Below are 12,454 nucleotides of genomic sequence, written 5' to 3'. Positions count from 1 at the left end.
TAGTTTAATTCTACTATAACTCAAAATATGCATTCCCTTAAAGTGTCAAGTAAAATCATGTAATAAAAAGCACAGAGTTTATGAGGAAAGTGAGGTACAATTTGGGGTACAATGCTCAAAACCTTTATCAGTGACACATAAAGGAACCTAATGAAAAACAGTAACAGCTTTATATGTTAAATAGTTAAGAAACACATAAATTGTACATTAATTAAATAGTGGCAGGCCTCAGTAATTCAAGCTTAGGGGCCTGAGGTCACGGTATAGTCCAACGGTTAAGGGCAGGAGTGGGGCTGGTATCCTTTTCTGCTCACAGCTCCTGCTGTATCACAAGTTACACAATAAATATGGCACTTTACTTTGACAAAGTCCTGAAGTTTGCTTATGGAAGTGGGTGTTGGAAGGGTTGTGGCTTTTAAGTTATTGGGAAGTAGGGCAGTTTTCTTCACTCTTGCTGTTCTTGTGGAAGAAACAAACTTGAAATTTGGGTTATACTCAAAATGTTCCAATACATCAACTGCACTGGAACAAATATGCATTTTAAAAACATGCATTATAGCAAAACTGACTACAGTTAATTTTTATTTTATTTTCGGTAGTAAGCGTCTTTAGTTCCACTTGTTCTCTACCCTATTTAGAGCCTAAGGTTTTTCAATTCTGTCATTTTAGGAATAGCGATAACCTAGAGAATATCCCTAATGTAAGAATCACATTCATGAAAGTGAGCAGATTCAAAATCAAGTCCTATGTAGTTAAAGGAACTGTGGATGTGTAGACAGAATATGAAGACTAAGGAGTGGAGATTTGTTCCTGACCATAAAATATTTGAGGAATTTTCATATGGAAGAAAGATTATACTTATTTTGCTTGACTACAGAAGAAGAACAAAGACTACTATACAGAAAGAAGTTTAAAGGAAGGCAGATTTAAGCTCAAAAGATTTTAGCAATTATCCAAACATGAAATGGGCTGCTTCAACAGATAATGGATTCCTTATACCAGAGAAATTCAATCAGAGCCTGAATGATTTTTTTGTCAGAAAACATACAGCATAGATAATACTTAAGAATTCTAAAGATGAGGAAAAGATTCAACAATCTTCTTGACTATTTATGAAGCCTGTATTAAGATGATAATCTCTGTTGTGGCTAGATTACCATGATCAGTCAAATATGACAAATAATTCTCAAGGCTGGTCTGACTCCATGTAATAAAAATTGTTCTTTTTTAAAAAATACATAATGACTTATATTTTATAAAATATTATTATTACAATCCCTTGAGGTAGGTAGTTGTTATTATGTCCCTTTTCAAGTCATTAAAATGAAATTCATTGAGGTAAAGTCACTTGCCCAAGAGCACACAACTGGTAGGTGATTGATCCAAAACCCAAACTCAAGGCTCACCCAATTTACATAAACATACAAGAGGTAGACCTGGGGTCAGTCAAGATTACTGGCCTCTTCTTATTTAAATCATGGCCTAGGCTTGGGGAGGGGAAACAATACAAATTTATATATTGCCTACTATGTGCCAGGTACTGTGCTAAGTGCTTTTTACAAATATCTTATTTGATCTTCACAACAACCCTAGGAGATAGGTGATTATCCTGATTTTACAGGAAACAGGCAAGCAGGTTAAGTGACATGCCCAGGATCACACAGCCAATATGTGCCCGAGGCTGGATTTGAACTTGGGTCTTCTTAATTCCAGACACAGTACTCTTTCCATTATGCCACCAGATGCCTTTTTGGGTCAGTAGGAGATGCTCATCTTAAAAGGGAGTTGCTTCCATTGATATAAAATTGCACAAATATGTGTGTGGACTGATTCAAATTTCCTGAAATTCTTGGATTGGGTGACCAAAGATGGCAGTCCCCTCTTTAGAAGCCTGATTTAGGATAGGTTTCTAGTTCATTCATTAGACAACCTAGAAAAAATACTCCTTGAAACCATTTGAGATATCTATCCTCCCCTCTGCCAGTGCTTTGGTTTTGTTGGTGAATTTCTCTACCTATTTTAAGATCTTTAAGATTCCTTCAAGTTTAATCAACTAATCACAAATATTTACTAAATGCCAACTGTTTTAAGTGCTAAGACTACCAATATAAAGAATGCTAATAGAGAAACAGATAGTACAGTGGATAGTGAAAGGCCTGGAATCTGGAGGACTTTGGTTCAAAGCTGGCCTCAGAAACTTCCAATCTGTGGCCTGGGGTAAGTTACTTAACCATGATTGCCTACCCCTTGCTGCTCTTATCTTAGAATTGATATAAAACAGAAGGTATGGGTTAAAAAAAAAAGAATGATACAATTCCTTTCATTCTAATGGAGAGACAAGTACATTTAGAAATATATACAGCATAAGCATAAAACTTATACCAACATATAAAGTCATTAAGTAAAAAGAGGGCTCTAGCAGTTGGGGGAGGGGGATTTGAAAAGATTTCATTCAGAAAATGATGTTTGAGCTATATCTTAATAGGATTCCAAGAGGCAGGGATAAGGAAGAAGTGCATTCCAATCATGGCAGATAAGTCAATGCAAAAGTCAATAGGAGGAAGGAGGATAAAAGCCACTATAACTGGATCTGAGTGTGCTAGAGGGATTTTAACACCCAACGTTAGAAAGGCATGTTGGAACCAGGTGTACAGTCTTAAGAGTTGAAATGAAACTACTGGATTTGGTTGAGTAAGAGAGGGATGGAGGTGGGGAGTGGTCATGTTGTCATAGCTAAAGTTAAGGAAAATCTCCTTGACAGCAAAGGAAGCAGTTACAGGATGGACCAGAGTAGGGAAGAAGTTTGGAGCAGGGAGTCCAATTAGGAAGCTGCTGAGTAAGTAATGAGGGCCTCAACCAACTGTGAGAGTAGAGGAGTCAGATGGGAGGATATTGTAAAGACAGAAGTCTGACAAGATCAGACAACTGGATTTATGGAGTGAGGGGGAAATGTCTTGCCAAAGAGTAAATGAGGAATCACAGATAATGTTTAGGTTACAAATCTGAGAAACTAGATGGATGGTGGTGCTTTCGACAGAAATAGGGAAATCTAAAAGAGGGAAGGTTTTGGAGGGGGAAGACAATGAGCTTGGTTCTGGACAAAGAATCTGAGATGTCTCCTGAATATTCAGTATGAAATGTCCAATATGCAAGTGACAACATGGAACTGGAACTCAAGGAAGAGAGGCTGGATCTGTAAATCTGAAAGTCATCTACTTGGGGGGATAGTTAAGACCCTTAAGAGAAAAGGAGATAGGATAGGAGGGAAGAGGAAGGAAAAGGGAGAGGACAACTTTGGTTAACACCCATATTTAGGGAGTGAGGAAGATAGATGATAAGCTACCAAAGGAATCTGAGAAAATATCAAGAGAAACAGCAGAGAGCACTGTCAGAGAGGAAAGGATAGCAGACAATGTCAAAGGCAGAAGACAGGTCAAGAAAGACAAGGAATGAGAAGATCATTAGGTTTAGTAATTAAGACATCACCGGTAACTTTTAACACAGCAGTTTCAGTTGAATGAGTTCAGAAATCAGGTTGCAAAGAGTTTTAAGAATCTGTGAGAGGAGAGAAATGGGAAGTAGTATGGCTGGATGATCTTACTATTAAAAGATAGTTCATCTCCCTTTCACTGACTCTCTCTTCATGCCATTTATGCTCTCCTGCCTTCTCTCCCTTCTATAACAGGTATCAAACAAAGGGCCAACACATTCAAGATTGCTGATTAAAATGTAACTGGAAAATGTTTAATAAAATAAATAAAAATACAATAAAACACAGAAAATATTAATATGTGGTTTTCCAAGTCAAAATGCACCCTCAGGGATTCTTACATAGTCTAGGTGACCTCATTTCTGTTTGATAATACTGCTCTTGAGGAAGCCTTTCCTGATCTTCCTAATTTTCCATTGACTGCTTCCACAATCTATATAGCAGTGATGGTGAACCTTTTAGAGACAGAGTGCCATGTGAAGTGAGGCATGTCCTCATTGAGTGTAGAGAGGGATAGGGGAGAGACCCAAGCACTCTGCTCACCTCCAGTTCTGCTGCCTGTGAGCTTCCCACCTAATCCCCTGTGCATTTCCATTGGGCTGCTGGGCAGAGGGATGGGGGATATGAAAAAATGTCATCAGGTGTAGTGGAGAGGGCGAAGGGAGCAGTTCTGCCCGAGTCCCTCTGCCTTTCTAGTAAAGAACTGGGGGTGGGGAAGGGGGGAGACACATGCCCACATCTTTGGTACCTGTGCCATAGGTTCACTATCATTGATCTATAGCTTATTTGTACACCATTGTCTGAGTATTATGTCTCTCATTTGATTGAGCTTAAAGAGTTTTTTGCCTTTCTTTGAATCTCCGCATAGTGCCTGGCACAGAACAGATGCATTTTAGATGCTTGCTTGAAAAAAAGAGATAAAAAGTCTGATAAAAGTTTTTAGATTCTTTTCTAACTTGACATTAAAAGAGTAACAGTAAGGGGAAAAAAAGGTTCTTAGTATCACAGATATAAGAATTAAAAGGGACCTCAATATTCCTCAAGTCCAACACATTCATTTTACAGACGGCGAAGTCAAAACCTGCTCAATGACAGAAAAGTAGTGATAGAACCAGGACCCAGCACTCATTCCACTCCTGAAACTATTTGATTTGAAGTTCTTAAAAAATAGCTAAGAGCAGTTGAAGGTAAAAACATTAATCACTAAAAGAAGCCAAAAATGCACTTTCTAAGCAATTTTTGGCCAGACACTATAACAAATATGACCCAACTATCTGACCTCTGAATAAGTAGTATTACAAGTTCTTAAAAAAGCAAACTATATTTTATATATAAATCAAGACATTATCCTTTTGAAATGCAGAAATAAATCGGAAAATGTCAGGGGAAAGATAAAGTTGAAAAACTGCACTTCAAACTTAAGACATATATATTTTTTTAAATTAGGAGAAATACACTGGAATGTCTCTTTTAATCATTACAATCCAAAGGAAAATAGGGCCTTGTTTCTACAATTAAGATAAATTGATGATATTATTCTAAGACATAACAAGTATTTTTTAAATGACTTGGAAACCTCCTGAGAAAATTCTGTTCCTTTTATTTTCATATTCCTCAAGCCTTAATCATATACCTTACCTTTCTGCTACAAACCCAACTCAAATTTTCCTGCAGATGCTTGGTTTAACTCCAAAGTCCTTTCCACTATGCTACCACACACTTCAAACCACTTAATTTAAGTCACCTGACCACACAAGGAGCCCATTAGATCAGAGTTTGCATATAACCACAGAGTTGTAGCCTTCCTTTAAATCCACCACAGATATAAGGTAAATGGATTGCAACTCCCTCTTGCTGCAGAAAAAGGTAATTTTTCTCAGTATGTCTGGTTCCTCATGCTACCAATATCAATTTTTCTCCAAACCTCTTTAAGAGAAATTTTAACCAGTGTGTTTTCAAAGAGGAGTTATTATTCAATTAACTATAAAGCTAATTCAAAGAATGTTTTCTAATTTATGGCTCAATTTATGGAAATATACTTTTTCTCTTTTGTTGGAGGGAATACAATGTTCTCAGCTTAAGTTCTTATGTTTTGAAGTAGGACATCAAATCTCAGATATATGAAGACACAGAAAATAAAGCTATAGAATGATTATAAAATTGTGATTATGAAGAGATCTAAATCACAAGGAAAAAATTTTAAATGCAAATAGTTTAATAAATATGCAAATAGATGAAAAAAAAAATAAAAGTATAGAGATAGGAAAAGGTATGTGAAATGGGGTTACTTAACAATGTAAGGCTAAATCCAGTTGGTCAAATTAATGTAGTAGGGAAATAAGCAACATTATGCACATGCATCTTAAAGAGTGCTCCTATATTTCTGTACTGTTCCTCTTCTTATAGTTTTTAAAAGTTATAGAACAATCCACCTTTACAGCTGAATTGCCACAAGCATACTTAAAAGGAAATAAAAATGAGGTTACAATTACACACATATAATATACAGAAGCATTATCTACTGCAGATTTCTAGATGATTCCTAACAAATCATATAGTTCTTGATCTTACAGACTCTAAAAGGAGCAAAATTATATTAGAAGTTATGTGTACAAATGAATACTTCAACATATTTCTTTTATTGATTGGTTATGACACTTAAAATTGGTGAGTAGCAATTTCATCTTTTAAACCATAAACGAGAATGCTTACTTAGTAAAACAAAACAAATCTTAATGCCACCTTATCACTGTTCCCTAGATTAGAAACTTAATTCTATGTAGTATCTTTTAGATTCTGTTCCATAAAACTTGAATCACATTTATGTGAGTATCCATTTAGGAAGCTCATTCTTACAACTGGGAAACTGAGGGAAGATATAAATATGTTTCAGAGACATCTAATTATATACAGGTACACCCACAGAAGAGGGAGAGGTAGAAAAGTGAATCCATCCCAAGTAATTCAACCACGTAGCAAAAATCCTGTATTTCCCCAACAACTGCCATCTCTTTTTACTCTTATCCTTTCATGATAGTTCTGACATGCTTCCTGAATAACAGCATCAGGATTCTGTGCTTCACTTTCTTGCTTCAGATTGTAAGGAGTTATTCAAATTAGTTTTCTTTCTCTATTAACTAACAAAATATGTAGAAGATAATTTCACAAAATGGAACACCCATGGCTCCCACCTTCATTTTCTTTCATATTTTAAAGACCAAATTCTATATCCATCAATTCTGTCTGCAGTAGTTAGCCGTATAATTTTGCACTGTTATATTTTAACCTTCTTGTTTTAAATGATTCTTGAGGATTTCCCAAGTTATATTAGAAGTCAATAACTGCACTGATAACTTTAAAATAAAATGAGTGCCTCCTTCAGTGAGAATCATTGTACTGTTTGCCAGTAACATTCCACAAAAGCATATATGGTCCAGGATTATGACAATGAAAAACAACCATCTTTTATTCATAATTTTCTTTCCTTGCAACCTACCCTAAGCCAAGATCTTTAAAAAATAAAATAAAATCAATTGGCCATAAGCACAAGTCTAACATTTGATCTTTAAAATTTCTTACTATTATACACTGGCATTCTCACAACTTGTAAAAACTTATACCCAATTCATAAACTTCTGAGGGCAGGATTATGTCATCCTTCATCTGTATCCCCATTGCCTATATTTAGCAGAATGCATTATGCTTACAGGAACTTAATTTTTTTAAAAATCGAATTAAATTTCAAACCGAAACAAAGATTTCTTAGAGTACTTTTATTCATCTTCAAATATTAAAAAACAGGGGAAGGCAAATGGAAATGGTTAAATATATTTTTACGTGGGCCTAGATTCTGGCGGCAACCCACCCTCCCCCTGCCCCAATCATTCTGCAATCACTACTTTTATGGTTGGGGACATGTCAAACTTGAGTCACTTCTTCTATAGCAACTTGTTAAATATGACACCACCAGCACCAGGACAAATCAAATAACTTATTTTTCCTTCTACCACAATTTTGTAGCCCTCAAACTCTTCCACAGTATTTATTATCCAAAAAGAAAAGCTAGAAAATACTTTTTATGACTTTAGCCTAGGGCTGACCCAAGAATCACAGGGTGTATGGCATATGCTTATTTTTAATAAAACTGCTCACCCTGGTGGCCCAGAGAGGTACTAAATATATGATGAACCAAGAATTATAGTACTGTATCTGCAACTTTCAAAAACTCACAAATCATCTTGATTCTCTAATGACAATTCCAATAGTATTATGTTAAGTTTTCTTCATCACACTGCAAAACGAAAGGTTAGGGACTGAACTTCTGACTTGATTATTATAGGGAACATCCAGAAAAAGAAATTCCCTTCACCTCTCTACCTCCTCCAGGAAGGAATTCTGCCTTTGTACTTCTTCTGCACCTTAGTCTTAAGAAAGTGGTCTGCAACAACAAGATGTAAAGGGGCTTCTCCAGTCACCAAACCAGTAGTGTACTAGAGACAGGACTCCAACAGGGTGCCTCTGGCTCTGAATTACATCTGACTGTCTTAAGACTTAACTTTCATTAACCAAGAGTCTATTGCCATGTGTCTCTCCTTGGAATGTTTTAACTACTATAAAAAGCATAATTCCTGAACAGTGCCTTAATGATTGTGAAAAACATATATTACAAAATCACTTAAAAAGGCTAACAGAGAAAAGCAGCAATCTGCAAAATTCAAAATTTTTAATACTAAAGAACACCACCCACTACTTGGAATAACACATCAAAACCCTTTAAAAAGTAAAGAATGGTGGCTAAGTATCTGATGCATCTATATCTTTTGTTTTCAAACCAAAATAATACCGCACTTACTAAAAAGTAACCTGGACTCTTTTCTAAGCCAACAATACTATGGAAAAGTATCTTGATTATTTTGACATTCATCTGGTCAGGGATAACCTCTTTTGGCTTAAACTGTGGAAGCAAGTAAACTAATTGTGGTTAAGAATTTTCCCCCCTTTGAATTCTCAAAGTCTTCTTCCATAGTGCCTTGTTAATTCAAGACAAGTTGGTTGGGATGCTTAGTAGTTATTTAACTTATAGGGCAGTCACAAATTCCTGCTTTCCCCCCTTATGGTTGCATGAGATCAGACTTTCAATTTTCTCTAGTACCCCAATGGTCAACATAGTGCAAATTGTAGACTTTTAAATGAATGCTAGTTGGTGAATTCTCCCTCCACAAATTATTTGCTTATCTGTGTACAAGTATATTCCTTTCATAGAATGTAAGTTCCTGAGGGCAGAGACTATGTGGCTTTGTCTCTGAATCCCTAACAACTAAGAGGCACTTTTTTGGTTAAGAAATGAGAGGCAATATATAGAAATTCATAAAAGCACTTTGGTTCTTTACTTTTACAGAAACTGCCCTTTTTTTTTGCCCATGGCATAAAGTAATGAACTAACTTGGATCTGTTTACTTTGGAGCATTCATGGACATCATTATTTCCCAGTGGCTTGGTACCAGGCTCAGTCAAGAGACTTTCACCTTTTTTTACTTGAGTCCCTAGGAAATCAGCTAAAAGGAGAAAAATTAATGACAAGCTCTTGCAAGCAGATTTGGTCAAGATTTCTTTTTAAAAATATGATTGCTAACATTTCCAGGGTGCTTCATAATTGACAAAGCTCTTTTTCAAAATAATCTTGTAGGGTAAGTAGTTGAAAGCATTATTTTATGCCCATTTTACAGATAAGGAGGAAACTGAAGGTCAGAGAGGTTAAAGGATTTTCCTGCCCTCAGGTTCCACTAGTCCACCGCACCGCTGGCAAAGCAATCCGTTCTGACTCCTGTGCCCTTTCCATCGGCCACCCCCGTGTGTAGATCCCACAAGAGCTTCTGGGAAATAGGTTCCAAACGCCAGGCTTACACGATGATCATCCTACATCAAGTTTCATACAACCACTACAGATATAGGCCTTCATACACCTCGTTTCTGGAATACAATCGCTCCCTCTTTCCATGCTCTGAACATCATTTTTATGGGGCTCTAGCCCCCATAAATGGGGGAAAGCCGAACTTGCCCCTCCACTCTAGGGTGGCCACGAGGGCTAGGAGGCAGGGACTTCTGGAGGAAAGGTGGCCTAGGCCCAGGTACTCAATGAAAGGCGAGATTGGGGGAGGGGAAGGGAAACACAACTGGGGCAGATCCAAGACCACTACTCTCCTTCAGCCAAGGAAAGGAAGGTTCCCCATTTCTCCAGGATGGGCTCCTCTGAATCTCGCACTGCACCACTCAGGTCAGACACACCCCTCATTTCCAGGGGGGTGTGGGTGCAGAACCAGAACTCGCGGGGGCCTCGGGGCTTGGCGCCCATTTTAGAGGCGAGAGGAGGCTGTGCAGGGTGGGGAAGGGGGAGGGGGGGTCTCCTCGGTTGGGGGCGGGGGCGCGCGGGAAGGGTTGGCGCGTCCTCTCTCGCGAGGCGGAGGCTGGCTTGCTCACCCGCCCGCCAGCTCGCTGCCCGTCAGGGTCGGGGGGCGGGAGAAGAGGCCCCGTGGGGATGGGGGACGGCGAGGGGGCCTCCCCTCGCGCGCTCTCTCGGGCGGGGGGACTCCCCGGCATCCCCCCCCCCCAGCACAGGGACTAGAGAGAAGGGAGGGGGAGGGAGGCCCGGCCTGACGAGGGATCCATCGGATTTGGGCTGAAGCTGACCGCCGCTTCCTGCGCCTCGCGTCTCCCAGGAAAGGAGAGCCAAGCTGAGGCCAGGCCAGGCGCGGGAAGGAATGGGAGGGATTGGGGCGGCGGAGGCCCCGGCCGACCGGCTAAGGCCACGGCCCGCCAAGGGGGGGGAAAAGGCTCTGGAGGCCGCGCGGGCCCCGGCGCCGGCACGAGCCCCCAGGGCCGCGCGCGCCTCCATCTCCTTCCTTCTCTTCCACTCCACCTCCACCTTGGCTCCCTGGGTCCGCCCCCCCGCGGCTCCTCTCACCTGCACATGATCCGCCATTTTGCTCCATTCATGCTCCTCTGTGGTCCCCCCCTGTCCCCCCCCTCCTCGCGCACCTCGGCCGGGGCCGCCGCCGCCGCCGCCGCCGTAGCCGCCGATACCACCACCGCTGCGCCTGCGCGCTGGGCGCACCCCCCCCTCCCACCCCTACGCCTGTAGCGTAGCCCACCCCGAACTATGAGTGCTACAGCGGCCGCCAACCCCGTTGCAGAATACGCAGCGCCGGTGGGACGGCGTAAACCCGCGCAACGTCAGCTACCAGGAGAAAGCGTTGAGAAGGAGGGAGGGCTTGGGGAGGAGGAAAGAGCGAGAGCGGAGGAGGGGGAGGGGGGAACAAAGCATTGTTTACATGGTTCTTAAAGGGGCCGAACATACTCCGCAGCAGGCGGGCGGGCAAATGTAGGCTTCTGGATCTTGCCTTCCGCACTGCGCCCTTCCTCCTGTACGAGATGAGTCGCTTTCTGTCAATCTGACATTGGAGACCCCATTCCCATCCAGCCCCCTAGCACCTTTTATTTTTGCATAGCCTCACCCTCTTAGATCCTGGTTTCTTTCTTTTGGTTTTTCTATGCGGTCCCCAGGCAAACTAGGATCTACATCCGCTGCCATCACTTTGCGAGCCAAACCTCCTAATTGAGGGTGAGGAGTGGGGAGGAGAAGGAGAGCTGGTAGTAAAGCACATGGTAGTAAAATGTTTTTCATGCAGGGTTGGAGTAGCACCTCATTTCCCATTCAATTAAAATATTAAGCGTCTACTGTATGTAGCCCACGCTGCCAAATCTCGGAGGTTGGGAGTGGGAAAGAAGACGCCAACTGAATTAAGAGATTCCATACATTTTAGAGCTTACAATCCAATAGGCAAGTCCACAGGTAACCATAATGCAGTAAGAAGGGCAGACAAAAGAGGAAGAAGTCATTGATGGGAAAGGGTAGGAAAATGCTTCTTGGATGGGATGGGTAAACTCACCTCTTGGGCTTTTCCAAATCTCATCCCTCTTCAAAGCTTCCATAGCTCCGCCCTCCACTTTGGTGAGAACCTCGCCTAATATTTCAGGGGAAAACTGAGGCCATTTGCTGAGAACTCCCTCTTTCCCCCTGTTCTCACACATTACTCAGATGCCTTCTGCCACTATCTCCTCCTCAAATCTGTCTCACATGAAAAGGTGACCTTCTTGTCAAGGCAAAAGCCCTCTACAGCTACAAATAGTTTTTTACATCCCCTCTCCTCTATCACCCCCACTCTCGCTAAATCTTCAAACTCTGTCTATCCACTGGCTGCTTCCCTCCTGCCCAGGAGCAGGTCCATGTTCCCCCTCATTCTTAAAAACCCTCCACTCAGTTCACCTATCCTGGCTATCTCCTTTCTTGATTAAAGTCTTTGAGAAAGCCAAAGAAAGGAAACCTATTCCACATCTTTTCTCACCCAATTCTAAAATTCTGTAATTGGCTCCCCAAATGATCATTTCAAATGAAACCCCTTTCTCTAAATTTTATCACCGATCTTTTAATTGCTAACCTAATCATCTTTTCTCAGTCTTCTTTCTTGATCCTCTCTCCAGCCTTTGATGCTAAGAAACTTCAATATATACCGATTCTCTGAAATATCCTAACCACTCTTCAACCGACTTTCCTTTCATGTATTACTCCTCTACCCTACCTCAGCCACACACAAAGATGATCTTCACCTTGTTATCATCCACAAATGAACCCACCTCCATGTTCAAGAATTCAAAATCTCCTTATCTAACCATAATCTATTAGCTTTTTCACCTCTCCCTCTGTTTTTCCTTACAGAAACCTACCCTTTATCCTAATTAGAACTTCCAATTTCTTAGCCCTCAGGTCATCTCTCTTACCCTAGTTACTCTCTCCTCCTCTTCCTATCTTGACTTGGTAAACCAACTCAACTCTACACTGTTCTCTCTTGAATCCCCGACTGCCTTAAATCAACAATTACACCCAACCAAGCCTCAGCTTTGGAACAC

At 40.7% G+C, this 12,454-nt stretch overlaps 1 protein-coding gene across 5 annotated transcripts in view; it reads right to left on the bottom strand.

The window, feature by feature from the left end:
* XPO7 (exportin 7) overlaps positions 1 to 11,799 on the bottom strand; it is a 105,232-nt gene extending 93,433 nt beyond the window's left edge. Inside the window, exon 1 of one of the 5 annotated variants that reach the window (XM_056813658.1) lies at positions 11,437 to 11,799. In XM_056813658.1, coding sequence (XP_056669636.1) covers positions 11,437 to 11,460 — 24 coding nt within the window. In that variant the 5' untranslated portion in view covers positions 11,461 to 11,799. Of the gene's footprint in view, positions 1 to 10,451; positions 10,588 to 11,436 lie in introns of those variants that run through there. The other 4 variants (XM_056813655.1, XM_056813659.1, XM_056813657.1 and 1 more) reach the window with 4 other exon arrangements.
* Positions 11,800 to 12,454: the final 655 nt, after the last annotated feature.

The sequence above is a fragment of the Monodelphis domestica genome, chromosome 1 (genome assembly GCF_027887165.1).
Source record: "Monodelphis domestica isolate mMonDom1 chromosome 1, mMonDom1.pri, whole genome shotgun sequence".
NCBI classification, from domain to species: Eukaryota; Metazoa; Chordata; class Mammalia; order Didelphimorphia; family Didelphidae; genus Monodelphis; species Monodelphis domestica.
Note: the sequence above shows the minus strand (reverse complement) of the source record. Positions and strands in the feature narration are given on the sequence as shown.